At 41.6% G+C, this 22,574-nt stretch overlaps 2 protein-coding genes across 10 annotated transcripts in view; one reads left to right on the top strand and one right to left on the bottom strand.

Annotated features, from left to right (window-relative positions):
• Positions 1-8,622, top strand: part of FARP1 (FERM, ARH/RhoGEF and pleckstrin domain protein 1) — a 225,692-nt gene extending 217,070 nt beyond the window's left edge. For all 7 annotated transcript variants that reach the window (XM_064440657.1, XM_064440656.1, XM_064440661.1 and 4 more), the window contains 6 exons: positions 893-975; positions 1,345-1,457; positions 1,965-2,128; positions 4,493-4,600; positions 5,683-5,834; positions 7,684-8,622. In XM_064440657.1, coding sequence (XP_064296727.1) covers positions 893-975; positions 1,345-1,457; positions 1,965-2,128; positions 4,493-4,600; positions 5,683-5,834; positions 7,684-7,765 — 702 coding nt within the window. In that variant the 3' untranslated portion in view covers positions 7,766-8,622. The remainder of the gene's footprint in view (positions 1-892; positions 976-1,344; positions 1,458-1,964; positions 2,129-4,492; positions 4,601-5,682; positions 5,835-7,683) is intronic.
• A 6,422-nt stretch (positions 8,623-15,044) lies between these two features.
• The window catches only part of STK24 (serine/threonine kinase 24), a 60,798-nt gene continuing 53,268 nt past the window's right edge, over positions 15,045-22,574 (bottom strand). For all 3 annotated transcript variants that reach the window (XM_064440653.1, XM_064440652.1, XM_064440654.1), the window contains 3 exons: positions 22,075-22,143; positions 18,377-18,513; positions 15,045-16,040 (listed from right to left, as the gene is read on the bottom strand). In XM_064440653.1, the coding sequence (XP_064296723.1) occupies positions 16,004-16,040; positions 18,377-18,513; positions 22,075-22,143 (243 nt within the window). In that variant the 3' untranslated portion in view covers positions 15,045-16,003. The remainder of the gene's footprint in view (positions 16,041-18,376; positions 18,514-22,074; positions 22,144-22,574) is intronic.

Below are 22,574 nucleotides of genomic sequence, written 5' to 3'. Positions count from 1 at the left end.
CATTGGGGGGGGCAGCTTCCTCGTAATGCAAACTTTTCACAAGGTGGGTTCTTTAAACCGTAAATTTAACCATGATTCTTACACATAATTCATCACCAATCGCTTATAGACATGCTGTGCAAGGCGAGTAAACAGTAGCCTAATGTCTAATAGTCTAATATCTATAAAAAAACCACTTCCTAATGCTTTCAGCTCTCTGTCTTAAAGCCAAGGTAGTGGGAAAGTGGCAGCAATATGTCATTCGGAGCTCTTGTCACAATCCTTCTGGAAAACAGCCGATTCGAGCCAATGGCACCTAGTTGCCTCTTCTTATAGGATTTCAAAAATATTTTTGCTAGTTTCGAAACACTTTCATTCCCCCCGTTATTTTCATTGGAACTTCCCGTAGGTTTGTATCTATTCCGTACTGTTTTCCTGAGAATCGAGTTAGGTAATCGCTACCACAGTAACTGAATTTCTCTAGACACCTGCAAGGCTTCAAGTTTTGTCTAGCATTTCTAGGAATCTACTCAATTATTGATGTCCATTTGGTGCGGACTTGTTCGCAACAGAACTGTCTTATGCTGCAGTGTCCAGAGCACTCCCAGCCTTTAACATATCCTTTTGTATGATGAGTCACTCTTCTGATAAAAATACCACTAGTCTCCTTTCTTTTTTGGACACAAAGCAGACAAAGCCATGCTTTTGGTTTAAGAGGTTATTGCAGAACTCACTCACTGTTTTTCCAACTTGCAAGGCACCATTTTTTTTCTCAATACCTGCTCGAAATTGTTTGTGAACATTTCTCTTTGTTTTCTTTTCCCCAATTGTAAGAGCTTGTTCAGTTCACTGTTTCACCTTAAGAAATAAGTAATTCCTACAGTCTGACTGCACATGGGCTTTTATCTCTCAGATAGAAGAAAGTGAAGAGGAATGGGGGGTTCCTTATTGTCTAACACTACGAGGTCAACACCAGTCCATCGTTGTCGCTGCAAGGTAATTCAGTGGAGACAACATACACATGTAAACTGTATTTCTCTGCAGCTTTCACAGTGGGACGGATAGAAAAGCAGAGAGGCGTAATTTTTTTTTATTTGCTCCTAAAACAATTTCAAAGGTAAATTCTTTTGTGAAAGCCACTTTTGTAAAAAAAAAAAAAAAAAAAAAAAAAAAAGTTAAATGGGGCAAAATAGAGTGGCAATCGCGCAAGTCAGAACCAAAAGTAAGTTATGGGGGAAAAAAAAACTAGCATCATGTGTCTGAATTTATTTATTTAAATTAAAAGTAAGCTCAGCTTGTGACTGTTTCTCGGAGTCTGCTTTCAGCCTGTATGAAAGTGAACAAAACCTGAATTTTCATTGCTAGTACCCGCGCTGAAATGGACAAATGGACGGAGGACATCCAGATGGCGATAGACCTGGCAGAGAAAAGCAGCGGCCCTGCCCCAGAGTTACTGGCCAGCAGCCCACCTGACAATAGTAAGTAAATACGAACGAGTAGGTTTTACACACTTTCGTCGGTATGATTAGAGATTGCTTCGAAGCAAAGTGGTGAAAAATGCTGGCCACAGGCCAAACTGATACATTTGAAGTTGATTTTTGTATATATATTCTTTTATATATATATCTAAAAAATATGTATGTGCCATTTTTAATGTTCTTGTTGATGTTAGCAGAAAGTTTCACTGAATAGAGAAGTGACTTAAGCATAATGATTCCAGGAACTATTTAACAAGATTTGGGCAGTGCCTTGTCCTTGGAAGGTATTAAAAGCACCAGCGAAGCACGGTAGTTTTTGATTGTAACACTTGCAGAAACATTAAAAAAAAAATAAAAATCTTCTTAACATCTGCACAAAATTATTTCTAAAAGTGTGTTTTAAAAATTAGTTCACGATATTGTGGACAGAATTGATTTGTTTACTTTTTCCAGTTATATATGTTGTTGCATAGAGGAAGAAAGATGCTTTTTCCCTGCATTTCATAGAGTCTCCTGATGAAACTACTGTAGACCAGGAATCTGAGGACGACCTCAGTGCATCCCGCACCTCACTCGAACGTCAGTCACCACACCGTGGCAACACTACGGTGCACGTCTGCTGGCACAGAAATACCAGTGTTTCAATGATCGACTTTAGTATTGCTGTGGAGGTATCTGCCTCAGAACGATCTGAACTGCAGCTCCAGACTCGCTCTTGAGTGACAATTTCCTTTTTGCTCCTCCTTAATAGGTGCACTATTCCGTTGCCTCCTTCTGGGGAAGTTTCAGGCACACCTTTTTAACCGACGCCAAATGATGGCATAAACCTCGACACACGTATTCGCGCCCTTAGTGCACCTTTGTAAAATCTGTTAGAGCAGAAATTTTCATAGAATTAACTGTCCAAAAAAATGCTGATGCCATTTAAAATTTAAAGCGGGTCAAACTGTCTTAATGCTTTCAGTTACAAAGGCATTAAGTCCTCGCTCGAGCTGAAAGGATATTGTCTTTAGCTGCTGCAGCCAGAGTTTTGATTACGTGTATTACTAACGTACTTTCTTTACCTAGCCATCTTTTCTGGAACCTTGTCTCATTGCTCAGTCTCATCTGCTTTTTCTTTATTTGCGTTTTCCACCTCAAAATAAAAATCCTTTTTTCCCCCCTGATCACAGCTAAGCCAATTTGATACACATTCGTTAATTCTGTACTCAACAGGCGAGATGCAGACATTGACTTTTCAAAGATTAAAATGAAAGACTCCTACTTCGGTGTAGGTTTTAGGATGAGGTGGTAAGCCTGCTTAGGTGTTCCTCCTTCACCCAAGAGAGGCTCCAGGGAGGGCCGAGTACTTTAGCACCGTCCTCATCGAATGGAAATTTATGCTTAAAGAAAACGGTAAAAGGAATCTTAAAGCTGAGCTGGCTTCTGCTCGGGAGGCGGCCCTCAGGCATCGGGCCACCGTTGCTCTCGAGAAGAGGCGCTGAGCAGAGTGTAGAGGTGCAAGGACAGGCAATATTCATAGCTTGTGTAACTGCCTCTGTTTTTAAACAGGGGGTGAGCTGCTGAAATGTGGCAAAGAAAATTATTCTGCACTGGAAAGCACTAACTGTAGAGCTTCATTTTGATCCCATGCAGCTGGATTTTCTGCTCCTTCTACCCTTACATCCTGCAAGGGAGGAGTAGTTTGGCAAGGAACAAGGTCTCATATTTTATCCTGAAGCAGAGGGCTTGTTATAAATAGATATAAAATTTAAACTGGTGACTAATTCTAACGATTACGAGGTTTTGGTCTGAGATCAGTGCTCATTGTTCCTTATTTTTGTTCCTCCCCGTGCCTCAAATGAACGCAAACAAAGCAGCGAAGACCAAACACACGCTGGAGACATACGTTTTTCTGTGAAAACATCTTCAGCTCCACTGCTGTTCCATGCGTGGCAGGTTACGCTCATGCTCACATCATTCTGTTGGTGGCTCTCACTTCAGCATTATCGTTTATTTTCTTTGTGTCTCTCCCTCCTTTCTGTCTCTCCCGTGGTAGCAGATCCTCTCTCTGTCAGTGACTGTACTTCCCTACCTGCTGGACTGATCAGTGATCAGCGGCCTGTTTCCATTTCATATGTCTGCTGGTACCGAATGCAAAGCCTGTCCTTTTATGATATCCTCCAGAGTAATGAGGTAACAGAAAATTAAGGAGTACACCTGTAACTTAGAGCAAGGAGGCAGCAGTGCAGATATCAGAGAATGGCATGATTTAAAGCAAAGGCTTTAATGTATATCGAAGACTGGTGAAAACAGAACGCGTTCGAGAACGTTTAATTTGTAGCAGATAAATCAGGACCACCAGCATTAAGCTGTACAGGCTCAGCTATTGGCTTCTGCATTATATACAGAGAATGAGGTAAACAGCTATTTTGGCCCAGGTGAGAGCCTGTAGAGTCAACAAGGAATGGGAAGCAATTAACGATTCACTGAGAACTCCCCTTCATTTACACGGCACGATGATGCTGGACTTTACATCTTCACTGTGTGAAGAGCAGCTAAGAACAAGGTTAACAGTCCTTGCTTTTGAAATCTTTGAAAAGTTACCGTGTGAACTCACTGGGTACTGAGAGCTCAATCTCTATCTGCAATTCTGAAGTATGTCATAATTTTCCTTTACATCACAAATTCATGTCAGACTTTCTGTTTCCATTACTCTATTAAAGTATCATTTAAAAACAAGAGGCAGACTAGGATAAGAAGACTGACTGATGTTTGGTAATATATTACTGAAAGCCACCTCAATTTAAAAAAACCCAAGTGTAGTAGCTTGAAGTTTTTGCAAGTACCCAGCTACGAGCAAAAGAATATGTTGCATAAAGTACTACTTGGTAGTAAAAGATGCAGAAGAAAAATACATCCATTCAACCAAAACATTTTCACATATGACAAGGTCACGTACAACCAGATAAAAGCAGATAATTTTTTTTTCGTACGATAATTAAACTGCAGGTACCTTTCACTGTTTTATTTGGCTACTTTTGATCTGTTTTCAGAACCAGCTGTCTGGAAATCTCCTAAGAAAATTCAAAAACAGCAACGGGTGGCAGAAGCTTTGGGTGGTGTTCACCAACTTCTGCATGTTCTTCTATAAATCGCACCAGGTAACAGACTGCACGAGCGCGTGTGGCTGGAGGAGAGCTTTTGCTTTTTCGAAGCAGTAGCGGAGAGAAAGGCGGACGTTGGTCAGAGATGCTGTAGGCGCGAGAAGCAGGTGCACCGGTCATGGCTACGCAGCCTGTGCTGCCGCTGGGACGTGGACAGAGCCCGTTCTCAGTCCGCTCGCTTGTCGATTGAAGAACGCGTGCTCGTTTCCTGAAACTTTCACCAGTCACAGTGCATTTCATCCCTGAAAGCGCAGCGGGTCTCACCGCTGCTCAGAAATTGTGGTGCGAGTTTAAACAAGAGTTTTCTCTTGTATAAATTCTGAGATTATTACAATTAAAAACTTAATCGTGACTTATAAATTTTGTTTACCGTTACTGATGCTTCAGTCAAACGAGAGAACAGTGGCCAAAGATTAACCCATCTGAGCAAACGTCACAGTGCAGAAGGAGGGGTTTCCTGTCTAGAATCTGTTGGAGTTTTGAATCTCGCGTTCAGGCAGGGCGTAAGCACAAAACAATTCCAGTTGCTACGTTGTCCTTTCCTTGCTATAGAAATCCTTAACAACATACTTTCTGAACTAAAAAAAAAAAAAAAAGGATGAATTGTAGCATATTCTACACATAAGTGGGATAAAGAAATGATTGGCCGTGAAGTGAAAGGACTTAAGCAACAAATGCTGCAGGGTGGCTGGTACGTTTCTAAAGGAGTAGGTGCTTGCAGGCCTAGGATGGACACACGTGGTGCTCTGCGATGCCAAACGCTGGAGTTTGATGTTTGTCAGTTTGAAGACAGTGGCAGTCCAAGACTTCAGACAACTGTCTTATGGGGAAATACTGACAGGATCAGCCTGCAGCAGATCCTTAGGAGAAGGGTCTGTAAAGATGGGCAAGCTGAAACTACTGGACAATTTGACAATTTAGATCATTGCCATTGTATAAAGCTGGTATTTTTTCCACACACATGTGGAAGCACGATGATGCACCTTTAAATGAGCGTGCACCTATCGTCCATTTTACTTATGTGCTCTTTCTACTTAAGGGAGCTGGATCTCACACCATTTTCCATCATTTCTTTCCAGGACAATCATCCTTTAGCCAGCCTTCCCTTACTGGGATATTCACTTACCATTCCTTCCGAATCTGAAAACATTCACAAAGATTATGTGTTCAAGCTACACTTCAAATCCCACGTGTACTACTTCAGGGCTGAAAGTGAATACACATTTGAAAGGTAAGTCGGTCTTCGTGAGAGGGAATTTTGTAAAATTCCAGGATTTTTTTCCAAACAAGGTTATCATAGAATCACAGAATCATTAAGGTTGGAAAAGACCTCTAGGATCATCAAGTACAACCATCAGCCCAGCACCACCATGTCTCCTAAACCATATCCCAAAGTGCCACGTCTACAAGTTTTCTGAACACCTCCAGGGATGGTGACTCCACCACCTCTCTGGGCAGCCTGTTCCAGTGCCTGACCACTTTCAGTAAAGAGATTTTTCCTAATATCCAATCTAAACCTCCCCTGATGCAGCTTTAAGCCGTTTCCTCTCATCCCATCACAAGTTACTTGGGAGAACAGACTGACACCCACCTCCTTTCAGGTAGTTGCAGAGAGCAGTAAGGTTCCCCCTCAGCCTCCTCTTCTCCAGGCTGAACAACTCCAGCTCCCTCAGCCACTCCTTATAAGACTTGTTCTTTAGACCCTTCCCCAGCTTTGTTGCCCTTCTCTGGACACGCTCCAGCACCTCAATGTCCTTCTTGTACTGAGGGGCCCAAAACTGAACACAGCACTCGAGGTGCGGCCTGACCAGTGCCGAGTACAGGGGCACCATCACTGCCCTGCTCCTGCTGGCCACACTATTCCTGACACAAGCCAGGATGCTGTTGGCCTTCTTGGCCACCTGGGCACACTGCTGGCTCACGTTCAGCCGGCTGTCAGCCAGCACCCTCAGGTCCTTCTCTGCCGGGCAGCTCTCCAGCCACTCCTCCCCAAGCCTGTGGCGTTGCGTGGGGTTGTTGCGACCCAAGTGCAGGACCCGGCACTTGGCCTTGTTAAACCTCACACAATTGGCCTCTGCCCATCGATCCAGCCTGTCCAGGTTAGTAGATGCAAAGTTTAGTAAGTTGATTTGGTAATACAAGCAAGTAGTTCAGCACAACTAGAGAAAGAACCCTGTGAAATTTTAAAAGAGATTTTAAACCCGATAATGCTAGAACCAAGTGGTTGTTTTTGATAATGTGGCAGGCAAAACAGTAATCACTACAAATCCTGCATCATATGCAGGAATTGTCCAGTCAAAATCGATCAGGCTGGCTGCACAGGGTGCTCTGTGTCTTGGACTTCAGGAAGCGTGTGAACAGATCCCAGGACTTTGTAGTAGCTGTGCAGAATAACTTTGCTCCAATACAACTGGATGGAAAATCCACACCTGAAAGAAAATTCAAATTTTTTCACAGACGTGGCTGTTCCTACTGTGTATTTCTGCCACTACAGCACGTGATTTTTACACTCCCCACTGGATTTTAGATACATGGAGAGCCAGGAAACAGGCACCACTCCTCTGAAACTGTGGCTTGAGGTTGTTCATGCTGGGAACTAATTTAGCTCTAATTTAGCATTAACGTGTCAAAAATCTTAATGTCCTCCCTAATTGAAGAAAGTTATTATTTTTAGCCATGTCAGTGTAAAGCTATAAATAAGGCAAACTGTAGGAACGAGGTGATTAAATAAATTAGTAGAGTAGGGAAAGAACACAAAAGCCCTTGCTCAGTTCTAGGAAAAGAGGTAGGAACTGCAGCTAAATGACCTTTTTTTTCACTCTAGAATTAAGAGTGGTTGGTCTCACCTGCTCATCGCTTGGACCATCCATAAAAAAAGAGATTTGGTGTCTGTAGAACAAGTAAAACCACTACTAAGTTAATGACTTCGGATAGGCTTAGGAGTGAAGTAGCAAGCAAGGCGCTCCTGAAGGCACTGAAAATGAAACTGCACAACTCATAGCGCAGACTGTGCCTTTCAGGAGATCTTTCCTCAGGAACTGACGGTTGTTTTGCTTGTATCTCCTCGTGCCTCCTCACAGATGGATGGAAGTGATCCGAAGTGCCACCAGCTCTGCCTCACGCACTCGAGCGCTGAGTCACAAAGAGCCTCACACCTATTGACGGCTGAACGAGCCGCCATGTTGATTGTCCAGCAGCTGCTGATTTTCTAGAGGACATTTGAAACTCTTTTCTCCTTCCAAGTTTAGTAAAACTTACAATTTGGTAAAAGAAAAGGAAAACGAAAGTATGGTTTTGCAGAAACTTTCAAAATTCCTCAGCAAAACTGTTTAAGTTTTCCACATGTTCAGACTAGCTTACCATCATCCCAGTGGCTGCCGTTCGTTTCATGTCTTGTATTTTGTCATTCTGTGCTGTTTTTAGCTTGTGCCAGTATTAAAATATTGTCCCTATTAGAGTGCCAAAAGACATTTTGCTGCCTCAAAGATTGCACCTAAAAAAACAAACAAAACGGCTTCACGATCTGAAAACTTTCTCCTCTGAGGCAAACACTATTTCTTCTCTTTTCATAAAAATATATATTTTTTTTTTACCATGTTAATCTGTAGACTGCTGGATTTTTAAATGTAGATGGACTTTGACAGTATAGAACATAATTATATATACAGCAAGCAGTCTACCAGGAATGAGATAACTTTCAGATTTCAGTTTTTTTCCCCAGTCTTTCTACATTTAATCAGCAAGGGATTACTAATTTTCTATCTTTAACAAGGAAACCGTTTACAGCTCGCTCTCATTTCCCTTCGGGGTTACAAATCCATGTGTTATAAATAAAGCGTAGGATTCTTCTCTAACCATTTTCTTGGTGCAAGTTGACCAAATTGTTCATCTGTTGGCTCTGAAAAGTGAATACTACTTGCAAGATGAAAAATTTTTAAAATAATCCAGTGCAATATTATTTGGGCTGTTAATGTACTGTGAATGGTATGTACAAGAAGAAATTAAAGGCTGTGGTGACATTCTGCTGTTTGCTTTACAAACTTGAAAGAAAACCTGTACGCTACGAGAGAACCGCAGCTGTCTGTGATGATTTTGTAGTGTTTCGGTAACTAAATTGCTACAAGCCGGGAGTCCTACCGAAGCCCCAGGTTTCCATCCTGCCTGCTACACATCCTAGTGCAACTTTCCTTTTCTTGTTGGGATCTCAGGCTCTCCCTCTCCCCCGGCGCTCAGCCTACAGAGACCCCATACAACCAGCCGCGGAAATACCCGTTTCATACACCTGGCCTTAACGTGAGCTGACACCGTAATTTGGATAAGCTGTTGGCATACTCAGAAGGTTGGCAGCACTAACTCTACTATGTTTAGGTGTTTTGCCTTATGTTTTAAGAAGCACTGTCATGAGGGTGACATAAAACTTCCATTAAGGGAAGTTCAACACGCTGCAGACATGTCCCTCACCAGTATGGGCCTTTGAGGAACCAGTGCTAGGGAGGGGGGGGCGGGACTGAATCGTGATACGGGCAATGGAGCTGGGACTTCTTTCTCCTCCGTCTGGCTATTCACTTTGTTAATGGCTTATGCGATGTATAAAATGGCTTGCAGCTTTGCTAACAAAAGGGAATAAAATACCTCACAATACTATCATACATATTCCTGTTCGAAGGCATTAAAGCCACCTTCCTATGCCCTCTCCCAACCCGAACACAGGCACGTATGTATCACCATCCAACAGGGTGGACTCATAACCCCTTATGGCACGCAGCAGTCCCCGTGGCCAAAGCCGATGAAAAGAAATGATGAGTGTTCCAGCATAATTTCTCCAGCTGCATGGAAACCTTCAAGGGCAAGGAACTTGTTGCACTTGGCTCTTTTCCCCCAGATATCAGTGCCGATTAAATACTAATCCAATCTACCCTGCAGCATCACCTCTATCTGTTCCTGATACAATGAAGGACAGATTTAGAAAGTAGGTAGACAAATCAGCAGACCTTTCTCCCAGTTGCAGGTCCCACCGGCTTGTCCCTTCCAAGCCTGTGACTCTGCGCTGCAGGGCCAAAGCGAGTGAATTCAGCCACCTTGGCGAGCCGGTAACATGCAGCAACTACAGCGCTTCAGGACTTAACAGGCACGCGAACAACAATCTATACGGTGATGAAGGAATGACACAGTGTAGCGTAACAAGAACTCAGCAGCAGCCTACAGACCTGGGAAAACAAAGCTGAAGAAGCACCAACACAGGATGTTGCTGTGAAGTGTAAAGGGCTGCAGACCCCCCCCCACCCCCAAATGATTACTGAGCTGTAAAGTAATCCCTGCGAAGCCTTATGAGCTCAGCCCCTACAGCTGTTCTTTACAGTTGTTACCTGTAACAGTGAGATGGTGTTTGTTTTCAAACAAACGCTCCTGAGGGCTATGCCATTAATTCAGCTGATGCTGAATTTTACTTTAGCTCACTGGGGCTTGGGGGAATACAAGCGTCATTACCGCTCTCTGCTGCAGTTTGTTCTGCGCTCGCCTTTCTTTGGCTTTTACTTACATGCCTGAAAGCAGCTATAACACCTTTTCTAGGTGTGCTTCGCCTTCATACAAAGTTTGGGAAAAAAGTAAGTTTTCCTGTAACATCTAAGGCAAAGCCCACGACACAGTTCGATTTATCGCACTGGCAGAGACCTAGCTAGGCTGTGGCTGCAGCTTCAGACGCTCCACCTGAGTAATTGTCCAGCATTTTCACCTTTTTGTACTATCTTTTCTTTCTACAGAAAATAGGTTTAAAATAAGAGGGTTTTTTTTTTCTTTTACCAGTGTTGTTGATTTTTTTTAAAAGATAACCAGTTGAACAAATGCTGTTATTTGTCAGCATTTTTCTAGCGCTTTATTCCTAAGGTTAACCCAAAGCTGAAATAACAGTAAGAGAATAAAAGCGGCTCTCTTGACGGGCATATCTTACAATCAGTTGATGTCTACATGTGTGAATAAAGCTCATGGTTTACTAGAAAGCTGTAATATACAGCCACTTATTTTTAACCCTGATTCACATCATACTGCTGTCCATCTAAGCGAGTGAGGCGGGGAGAGACGCAGCGGCGCTGTGTGCCGGGTTAGTGGCCGTGACTAAGCACACCAGTCTCATATTTCACCAGTGGGACAATAACCTCAAAGTGGTCAGGCCAAGAGATTTACGCTTGTTGTTGTTGTTACTTGCCAAGACTAATCAGTCACCGGCTTCAAATAATGAACACACAAAAGCAAAACAGGGCCTTTAGTGCCATAGGAAGTTGTACCACATGCAACGGGATCAGCAAAGCCCAGACTCCTGTGGCCGCGTATCCAGGCGGCTGAGCATTGCCACCACTGTTGTCTAGCTTAACTTTCATTAAAAAGTATTTATGAAGATACTCAAGCCTACCTATTTTCACAGCGTTTTAATGAAACGCTGATGAGACCTCAAGCCCTTTGTAAATTCAGCTGAAGCCAGCCAAAAATACCAACAGACTAAAAGACAAGTTGGCAGGTAGGGAAACAAACAGAAATCTTGTAAAGGTCGCTGCCTGGAGAAAAGAGATCTCCCAAAGAAAGCTTGTTTTAGAGCCAAAACCAGGGGCAATATCCCTCAAGTCTGTCGGCCAAGGACAAAACAGAAACAAGCAGGACCTGAAAAGCCTGATGTTGGCCATTTTTGTCCCTTTTTACATAAGGCCAATTACACGGGCTTCTCCCTCAAAGGAAAACACAGTTATGGATGTGCAGATACACAACCCCAGTTGCTGGAGCACGCAAACAGCCCCCCTACCCCCAGGGGCATGGAAAAGTTGGTAAAGAAAAGAAATTGGCAGTGTGGCACATGTATGGCTTTAGCAAGAGAAACCAGTAATTAAATATAATTACCAGAGCACAGCTGTCACACAGTTTGTCCCCGGGCTGTCTGGGTAATTACAGATGCAACAGTTGGTTGGGGTTAAGCTAAGGCAGCTCGGTGCGAGCGCTTCATCCGTTTCACCGGGCCAGCAGGATGGGGACCACAAAGAAGGTTGTAAATTGTTGCCATCTGTAAACTGGCACATTGTCTTACTGTAGGACAAACTGTAATACGGAATTGCGCGTATTTAACCCAAACAGTTCACCATCAATCACTTGCATGTGTAGTTAAAAAAAACTTGATCAAGAAAAGAACTAAGCTTCCCACATGGCCAGGCCACCTGGGAGATAAGAGTTTACTGAGCTCCCCATCAGAAAGAGAAAATATTCTCAACATTCTTGCTCAGAAAGTGTTGTTGGAGTTTAAAACGAGAGTTTTCTCTTGAACAAATTCGGAAGTAACAAACTAAACACCGATTTATAAACTTTCTGCTTACCATTACCGACCCGCGGGCAATAACTGAGCTAGAAACCCACAAGAGCATCCCCTCCTGGGAGGGGACCCCCGACCCTCATCTTACTGACCACTCGGATGGCAAAATTTCATTAAACTTTTCCTTCTTTATTTCTAGGTCGTGGAGTTTACAAGGAGTTTTATTATGTTGGTGTAGAGTGACAAAAGTAAAATTTAAATACACGGTTATAAACAGGCAGCAACATTACAGAAAACAAGAGATACACTTTAATTGTCCTCTGTAATCATGCTTTAAAGGAAGGCAGAAAACCGTTACATACGATTCGCCTACTGCATGTGCTCGGTGCAGTTACCAGCACACCCGCAAAATACAGCTAAAAAGAGCAAGCCTGCAGATTTGTGCCATACTTTAAGCTCCTCCCCAGCAACTTACAAAGATCGTTTGCCATTACACTGATCCTTGCATTGTGCCTGTGCTTATCAGCACTCCTGTGACCTTCCAACGGTGACATTTTTGAAGGCAAAAGCATTCCCTTCTAAGTAAGGCTAATATAAAACTATTACAAACCGGTACCACGTCATTTAAAAAATAATACGGAACGCCACGTAAAGTAGCGGGAGCTACAGGAGACGCTTCACAAGCACACTGAAAGCACAGGCAGATGAAGGAGTTACGGTGGGTAAAGCAGGACGCAATCTCGGGCCACGCCAGCTGGGTTGCAGTGAAGTGCCGCCGCGCTCCCCCCGACCGTCCCCTCGGCCCACCCCTCCCGCACAGCGAGGGCGGAACACCGCAGCTACGTCATTCCGCAGCAACCTGCCTGTCCGTCCGCACCCACGTGGACACGTACGAAATGTCCGGAGCTGCGAAGGACCCGCGACACTTCAGAGAAAGAGCTGCTTCGTTACTACGTCAAAAGCGTTCTGTGCCATAGCGATCATGCCGTCGTCCTTCAGCAAACTGGTGATCAACTACAAAGTGCAACTGCAAGGAAAATTACGTTAAAAAAATAGATTACAGATCTGCTACTTATAAAAAGCAAGCCTTCAGTTCAAATGACTGGATATTTTTTAAACAGTGCGTTAATTTACTGCCTAATCTTGAAATCCCTGACAAATAAGCAGTTCCACTAATTTAAATGTTTGCATAAATAGGGATAGCTTGTCACTTAGTATATTCGAGACTGAGTGAAGAAGTACCGCCTGCACAGAACAATCATCAGTGCAACACCATAAGACAGAAACGTTTTTAGCGTGAAACCACCTCTCAAAAAATATCCATACGCTTCTTTTTCTTTCCGAACCTGAGGCCGGGCTTCTTTCAAACGAAGCTCCTCTTCTGTTACCAATATAGTTCTGATTTTTAAAGCATCAATAGCAAATGATTGTAATTTTACATTCAAGATACAGCACACTTTTTTTCAGCAATTCTCAGTTTAACATAGTCTATATTTAAATTATCTATATGTTACATATAAAAATACACATCTCTACCATAAATGAGGTCCTGTCTTTTTCTAAATTGGCCTTCTGGCCAATTGCCCTGGCTGTAGGTCTCGCTCGTCTTTAAGCTCCTAAACCAAGGGACACGTTCACCAAGGAAGTTCTGCCACAATCTACTCAGAGAAGTAGTTCCTCAGCGTACAGTCCTGGAACGCAACTAAAATGCAACTCAAAAAAGGTAGCTATAACTTTTTAAACTATTGTGCAGAAACAGACGACTTTAGAATTTCATTTAATTTTCTGATGGATAAATACTTGAGATTCCAGCCAGCACCGTAAATTTAACTTCCCCACTAGATCTCAGAGTTCCGTGCATTTCCAAGTAGGCTCGCTTTAATTTCAAGTCCTTACATTAACAGGTGACTGGGGGAAAGCTTCCGTTGATCTATTTATATTTCAAAAGCAAACGCATCTGTTTATTTCCACATGCCGTAACAGCACCTATTTACTGAACGGCTGAACGCTCTAATGCTGGGGTGTCAGCAGGTAATCGCCCCCTTGCACTGTGCTCGCATGTGCGTTTCACAACAGCAGAGCTGTATTTGATTCCTCAAGGGTGAGCCTATCCTTAATGCTTACGAGCACACAATCCACCGTACTTAAAGATGTTCATCAAAGAGGAGTTACAAGCCATGGCTCAAACTTACGCGTTGTTCAATTTACCTTAAATTCGCTTAGCCACAAAGGAAAATCATTACCTCACTACACTGGCAAACGTGTCGTGGCAAAGAATATGGCTACGAGAATGAGCGCACGCAGTCATTTCTTTCAACCTGGTCAGAAGTTTCATAGCTCTGTCTGCATGGCTGTTAAATTAAGTAACTGCTAAGTTATTAAATTAATAATTAAGGCTATTAACGTGCATAGAATAAGGGCTACCATGGTGATGTGAAGTCCTGCAAGGAGACCTCACCAGCTTCTAGAAGGGTTAGAGAACCTGGGTCTTTTTGTACCGGGCCAGGTAGGTGTGCCTGTACTTTTAAAGTTTTAGTCCTTTCTGTTCCAAAACTCGTATCTATATTTAAAAAAAAAAAAACCAAAAAACACACCAAACACCAACAGGTAAGTTATCTCACTTTCATCCAAATTATAAAATCATCAATTTCTTCATTAAAACAAAGCAAAAATGCTCTCTTAGGTACCAGAATAAGCACCACCTGAATAGACCCTTGGTGAAACAAACCAAGGTAGAGCTCAGAGTAACACTGCGAAAACGAACGCCGCCTTGTCACCTCTGTGCCTAGCACACACCACTGTTTCCAAGAACTACGAGACCATAAGGCAGCTATCTAGGAGCGCCCACAGAACAGTGGAAACTTCAGAATTTCCAAGAAGTAGCTTTTTTTTCCTGGGGAGACAAGTAACTGGACATAGCACACGGCACTCAGGCTCAGTTTTGCAGTCTCCCTGTCTAATGTCTAGCACTTTGGGTAAAAGGTGCAGATTTAGGCATCAAGACCGAATACTGAACGTATGGATAGTTTTTCTTTTACTCTGCAAGACATTCATTTTAATGATAAAATTATATAAATGATAGGCATGATGATGATTAAATATTTGCCACTGTCTCAGAGCCAACACCTCAATGAGATATTTCAGAATAAATGTAGATAATAAAGATTTATTTGTGTGAGCATTCAAACATGTTCAGGTGGAAAAAAAAAAAAAGGTTGTATCTGAATTTCACCACAAACTTCGCAAATATCTATTACTAAAACTGAACAATACAGTGGGTTCAGAATTTGCATTGGCACAATTTAAAACTGAAAACATGAAAGAGCTCATTCTTCAGGAAAAACAATAATTTAAATTTAAAGCTTTGCGAGACAAGGTGTATTAAATTTAAAACAACCAGAAGTAGTACCATAATTAGAAAGTTACGCTCAGAATATAGATAAAAAGGAAGAAATACTGGAGGAACAGAATAAAATTGTGTCTTTGCTGAGGTACAGAGAGAAGGTTCCATAGTACGGGATTAACTCTTTCAATGGCAAATCCTTCACGTACAAAAAAATCAAACCAAGATTCACTTATCACATAATTCAAAATTTACATGTAATAAAGGCAAGGCAATACTCAGTTATGGCCTGTCAAATATTTACCCCACTAACATTATCTACAGAAGCACTTTACCATTTTGTACACAGTGATTCCTTATGCACGTTGAAAGGCTTTTAGTTAAAAAAAAGACATTATATACACATCTGTACACAATTCCAACAAACAGACTCCATCTCCCAGTGGAATTCTTAAAGCAAGATACCTGAGGTTTCTCAATATCTTCTCAATTTCACTATCACAAACCTAAATATACATTTCAGATTTTACAAAAAGACACCTCCCTGGAATATGTGCATTGTCATTAAAAAAAAAAATTATAGCTTTCAGGAGCTGGAAAATACTGCCTCCAGCCGAGAGACTTCATTTTCACTCTTGCACGTTTAGGAATGCCCTTCCACCAAAGGACATTCCAGTGACTGAGGGGCAGAACAACGTTAGGGCGCGTGCCTTGAGTGCAGACACCGTGGGATCTCTGTTGTCTTAGAAAAGTCAGGAACAGTATGTCAATAGGATGCAGTACTTCCTCCAGCTAGCGAATATCTGAAGAGGAAAAGAAATAGTTATCACTGGGACCTTCAGAGCAGTGTTCTACAACAAGCAGCAACTAAAAGTGATTCCATTTTATGTTATTGAAGTCCCGGCCTTTTTCCTTGCAGAAAAGGAAATATATTTCTATTTTCCTTTCCACTGCTGTCACACTTTAGAGGCAAAAGCTGAAGAGCTGAACAACATGTAAAATACACCCTATTAGACCACCACTGCTTTTCTAATGACTAGCAACAACCCGTGCTCAAGTGTGTGACTGAGAAGTATATGGTGACGAAAGAATTCGGTGTGCTGGGGGCAACATTTTGTGATTCCAGCTTTCCTACCTGGCAAGTTTACAGCATAATCTTTCCAAAATATTACTGGGGCAGGAAAGCCCTGTTTCCTGGTCTAAGCAGATTCTTAACCCATCCAAAGAAAGCAGCACACATTTTAATCACGTTAAGCTTTCAAGAAACATTATAGAACATCAGAGATCAGAACTGGAGGAGGAAGGTGCATGGATTCACTCAAGTTTTCAGGCAGATCTTCTGAGGGTCCCGACTAACTCATTCAGACCAACTCAGGAAATCCAGTTTTAACCAATCATAACAGGAATGAAAATCTCATTAGAAGCATGTTGTTGAAGAGCCATCTTCAGTAGTTAGCTATCAAACTGAGAGGATATTGCAAGTGGATGCAATAAATGACTTAATGATGTAACGGAGCATATTTCTTGTAGTACTCCAACAGTGGAGATGGGCACTTCATTTTCTTTGAAGGAGAGAAAAAATATTCATAGAGAATGTTTGTTGATGGGTCACATCTGGGTGAATTTCCTCTTATTCCAGGGGTGATATTCAGCTACTCTGTGATCATGACTTCTTTTACTCACTTTCTGGAAGGAGTGCTAGTGAATGGCAGGATCCCCTCCTTTAAAGGCTTTTGAACCATTCTGTAGCTCAGTAGGTATCCCTCACAGATAAAGATATTTTTGGAGCTACTTGACCTCTGAAAAGACAGTTCCTTCTTGTTTGAAGACATTATGACCAAGAAAATCAGCAAACAAACTTGCTGTTGTGACAGGAACAAATAAGATCGTCTCCAGCACCTACAAAAGAAGTACCCAGTGGAAAGCCTGTCTCCACATGGTCATTTCCAGCTTCAACTGCAGCATCAAAAGTCTTTGACATTCCCAGTTCCAGGAAGGCCCTGTACCAGGCTGATAGAAACTCGACACTGAAATACTGAGCTGATGAAAGACTGGGGTCAATTTTGGAAGCCCTAATGGCAACAGACTGAGACAGAAGCTCCAGAAACTCTTTCAAGCCTGCCAGGATCAACTGAAAGGACAACCAGGACATCTGGCATCAAGGAGTGACCTTTTAGCACTACAGATGCTGACTGGGCTTCACATTTAACAGCCCAGAAACCAAGAAACATGATTGCTTGCAGATTTCTTGGCATCGATTTTTACTGAATGACAAAATGTCAGCCTGACAATCCTCTGCTTTAACTTCAGAGGTGTGAATTCTTAAACTTTACCAAGCTGTGGTTAGAGACAGTGTAAGGGAAACACCTGCTCACAGTGATCTTTTTCAAGGTAGCAGTTCATGATTAATCATTGCCATGAGTTTTTTCTAGTACCAAGCAATCCAACCTTGAAGGTGCAGATTCACAACAGCAGACTCCTGGATTCTGAAAGTTTGCATTTAAAGCCCCTTCAAATGGTAATTACGAAATTTATATCCCTGATGTTTTCTCGTGTAGCATTTAAAAGAACAGCAAATAGAACGTTTGTGAAGAATATATTCCTAACCTAGGCTGTTAGAAAGTCTCTTAAGAAATTTGGCCTTTTGAAGTAACAAAAAAACCTGGTTTTGGAGGTACCACCAAAAGGCCATACAGGCTACCTTTAATGAATGAGAAAGGAACCACTTACTATGTGACTGAGAGAAAAACAAGCTAACTGAACAGTCCATTTATCAAAGCGGGTAAAAGAAATTAAGACTGACACAGGGCATCCTCTGCAACACCCAGCCAGATGCCAAGGAAGCGTGAACATCCCTTATAGGAACTGCAAAGGGAAAAGGCTGCCTGGTCTCATTTGACACACGATATGCACACAAACAGGATGAACACACATATGGGCTCATCACCTGAAGCTAGAAATTAGAAACGCTGATACAATTAGGGTTTTTTTAATACTAAGTAAACACAATTGCACAAACTATAAGCACTTTTTTCTTCTATTATAAATAGAAATTAATTATTTCAATTTAACGCTCGTCAAATATTTGTAGAATAAGATCTGTAATTTTCTGTAGCCCTTAGTGAATTAGTTTCATTACCTCTGAAGCCTCTGCACAAGATGTGACACCATGTTATCTGCAATGCCTGGACAAGCCTCTTCAGCTAAATAAATAGCCTTTCTCAGTTCTTCTATTGAATCTGTGTTACCACCACACACTTCACTCTTCTCTTTCAACTGAAAGGAAAACAGGAAGAAATATATTAACAAGGTATTTATAAATATTTTTATAAACAATACAATGCAAAAGCTTGTTAGGAAGTGACCACCAGAGTTCACAATGTCAGGATTTGACTTTTGTTATAAACCCTCAAATCCTAAAGACATTTTTTCATCCTGCAGTTAGTCTTCGCAGTAGTTATCAGGATGTCATTCAACTTCACAGGTCTTCAATCATTCACATGTCCCATTCACATTCAAAAATTATGACAAAGGATCCCAAGAAAGATGCACTATTTACCTGAAGCTGTTCAGTTTCATGATATGCTGCTTATACATACTCACTTTAGCATATGTACTTGTATAACTTATAGCTTATACGTATACACTGCAGGTGCACTCATGCAAGCACTGTTGGAAAGCGTTTTCACTCTGTCAACTCTATCAGCAGAGTACCCTAAGCACTCTCTCATCTGCCCCTGAAGCAAAGGATCCCATGATTAGTCAGGAGCCAAGGGCTCAGAGGGAAGGTCTCAGTGCTTTGCTTATGTAGGAGCTGGTATAACATGCCTAGTATGGCTGGTAAAATGCTTTCTTTCTCAGAACTCACTAAAGAACATTCAAAAATGTTTAGCCAGGAAACCCGGGTCTGGGCTTCCTCAGAAAAAAGTGTCATATTACTAGTAGTAAGGGTAAATGAAGGCATGGCCTTCTTTCAGGGGCTGGACTTTCCCCAGCAGGTTGGATGTCTGCATTTACAAGTTTCTCTCCACATTTATCACTACAGCTGCCTTCAAGACATCTTCTTAAGAAGGATGGAATCAAAGTAATTTCTCAGGGGAAAAAAACCAACCTGGTGAAAAATATACTCCAGTTGGAAGGTGACTGTGCTTATAAGTGCTTTGGACCAAAGAGCTTGAGTTGTTTACACAGAACTGAAAAACAGTGAAATATTTTTCTACATATTTCACTACCAATTATTCAATTAAAAGTCATCTCTGAATGTTGGACCTATGGCCAGTCTGCCTTTATGCCATTTCTGCCAGTAATGAAGAAAGCTTATCTTGAACAAATGCGAAGTTTGTGCCACTTCCTGGGCTATAATGTGGGCATGCGTACACTTTGGGCCCTCCTGAAGTATAGTGCAGGGGATTGTCACATGGAATAAGCATGATCCCCAGAAAGCAGAATTAATAGCTCAAGATGATTTTGAGGTCAGTCTAGTAGAAGACACTCCAGAGAGAACAAAGTGGCAGTGAAGTGTGTGTGTGTGTGTGTGCGCGCGCGCACAGCAGTAGGAAGGCTTCTGCACAGGTAACAGGAAGACGCAACGCCTTTCTTTTCCCAGTAATAACCAACCCTTTCTAGACTGGGAAGTCCCAGCATGAGGACAAGATGACAGAAGTAGACAATAGTGGGAACATTACAACAAGGGACACCTCCAGATCTCCTGCCTTCAAAAAGGAGCCCAGAATGAGTCGCTGCATGCGGTACTCAGGCAGTGGCCTCTGATAAGGAGAAACAAACCACATCAAGGTGGTAGCTGGTCAGTGGAGATCACAAATGACTGACAAGCATGACAACTTTGTTCAGTTTCAGGGTATGTTTTCTGTTGTTTGGGGGTTTTGTTTTGTTTGGGGTTGAGTGTTTTGCTTGTTTGTTCTTTTAATTGCTTTGCTGAAGTGCAGCAGGCTTCAGATTACTACCAGCAACACATAGCAGCAGGGCCCCATAGCTGAGCAAGCCTCTTCCGCCAAGGCTCCGAAGTTGTATCGGAGTTCAGCTGAAGGAGAAGGATGCAGAGCACAACCTTCCTCTGTAAGATTCTTAGGGACAGAAGTTATTTACACCCGTCTTCTGTGCCAAAAGCTTTGACACCTCCACAACAATGAAAAGCTCTGAATGGCCAGCTTTGTTCTTTTTGGAGGAGTTCCATGGAGTATCTCACTGATTTAGCTAGCAGTAATTCCTGAAGGTGCAGAGATCTGTAGTCTGAATGCTAAACAAATGGAACACTGAAAATGTAACATAAGGCTTCCTCCGGACAGCAGAAACAGTAGCCATGCCCATAAGAAAAAGGAAACCCTGCAGTGAGATTCTGGAATAGTTTGGGAAGGTTGTGGCCATACATCAGAAGTTGCATGGAAGAGGAGTCTAAAGTATGAACCAAACAGCAGAAACCAGAGCACGAGTCTTCTCCCATAGCATGAAAAGACACAATGAACAACTGTCTGGGGACTTTTTCTGTAGCCCCTGCACCCTATAGCGATGAAAGTAAATGGCAATCTTGGTTAAGGACTCCAGTGAAAAATGTTTGTGTAGCGCTAGGGGAATCACACCCTCAGGGATCAGCAAGTGGCAATTAAGAGAATGATCTTGAAAATGGGAAGCAAGAAATGTAAAGAATGACGCAGCAACTAGTTAGCAATACCATGGGAAGGAAGAACCAAGAGCAGAGATATCTAGAAGACAGGTAATAAAGGACATGGTAGAGAGAAAATTTAAAATAAAGGATAAAAATGGAGGATGGAGTGTGGAAGTCAGTGGATGCAGGACCTATACCATGCTTGGTATTGGAAAAGGAGAGGGAAGACCTAAAAGAGATGCAGAGCAACCAGAAAAATGTTTGAGAGATGGAAGATTCAGGAATTGAAAGAAAATTCTTAAGCAGAGGCAAGTAAGTGGGTAATACATAAACACCTACACCAGAAAATACCAAAAATCCCTGTTTAAAGTGTTCCTACGCTTTACATAGGAGAATGACAGGCTGACTTAATATTGGAGTCTAAATAACTGATTCATCAATCATCCCCTTTAAATAAGTTTAATTGCTTTATGGCACTCAATATTATTAATAAGCATCATGCAAAACTCTATGTTAATCCTCTGAAGTAGGACTACATTCATCAGAACAAAATTAAGACAACATCTTTTTATTAAAACTATTTCTCTAACTTTATTTCTGTAACAGTTACAATGACTGAAATAAGAAATTTTCCTATCAAAGCTAGAGTGTAAAAGGGGAGCTTTTGTCTCTTAGAGTTCTATTAACTTTTTAAAATAATCAGATCTTCATAAATATCTGGCTTCCCCTTCATATTATTTTTTTAAAGCTGTTTTCAAGTATTTGGAAAAAACAAATATAAAAAACATAAAATTCAAAATGGGAACAAAATACAGTTTTCAACACTGAAGTTCAAAAGTTAAGTTCTTGCTCATCTGGTCCGCAGCTCTATCTTGGAACACTGAAGAACTTAAAATTTGTAACAAATAAAATGACAGATAAAGAGATAAAGCAGTGTCAAAAAAATGGACTGCTGCAATCCAAACATTTACATACTTTTTTGTTTTTTCATGGTCATTGCTTAGGCTAGCATGGTTGATGTTGCTACCATACAAATGAAGTACTGTTAGAAGCAAAACAAAGATCCTCAAAAGCATGAAAGCAAAGAATACAGCTAAAACTGTAACACTTCAGGTCCCAGATGGGTTGCGGAAGCCTTCAGTGCCCTTCATCATATTTTTCTATTTTTTCCATGATAAAACCTGGAATTGTTAAGTTTTAAAGCAATCACTCACCTCTGCAAATAAAGGGGATATAACTGTAGACAGGCATTGGGAGAGAGGCCTCTTAGGGATATCCTTCTCCTTTAAAGAAAACAAAATTCTGACCAATTTTATTTCTGGAAAAAAGCATCCTCATCGTATTCTGTTTCTAATTAGAGAAAAAATAGTTCCAACAAGCTACACTTACGAAAAAAATCTGTTTCTATATATATACAAATATGTAAAATCTTCTACAACAGACTATACCAAAGCACTATGGAAAATTGAGGCTGAATTAAAATTTGAGGCTGCAGCACCTCAAATACATGCAAGCTCAAAATTTAAAAAGAAAAACAAAAAACCAACCCACACCAAAACATAAAAAAACCACACACCCCCCAAAAAACCCCAACAACAAAAAAACACAAACCAAAAAAACACCCATCAAACAACCCTACTGAGCATGTATTAAATCACAGACATAGGTATTTACTAGGTTCCCTCCATATGCTAAAATATTTTTCTTATATTTC

This window comes from Phalacrocorax carbo, chromosome 1 (assembly GCF_963921805.1).
Source record: "Phalacrocorax carbo chromosome 1, bPhaCar2.1, whole genome shotgun sequence".
Classification (NCBI taxonomy): Eukaryota; Metazoa; Chordata; class Aves; order Suliformes; family Phalacrocoracidae; genus Phalacrocorax; species Phalacrocorax carbo.
Note: the sequence above shows the minus strand (reverse complement) of the source record. Positions and strands in the feature narration are given on the sequence as shown.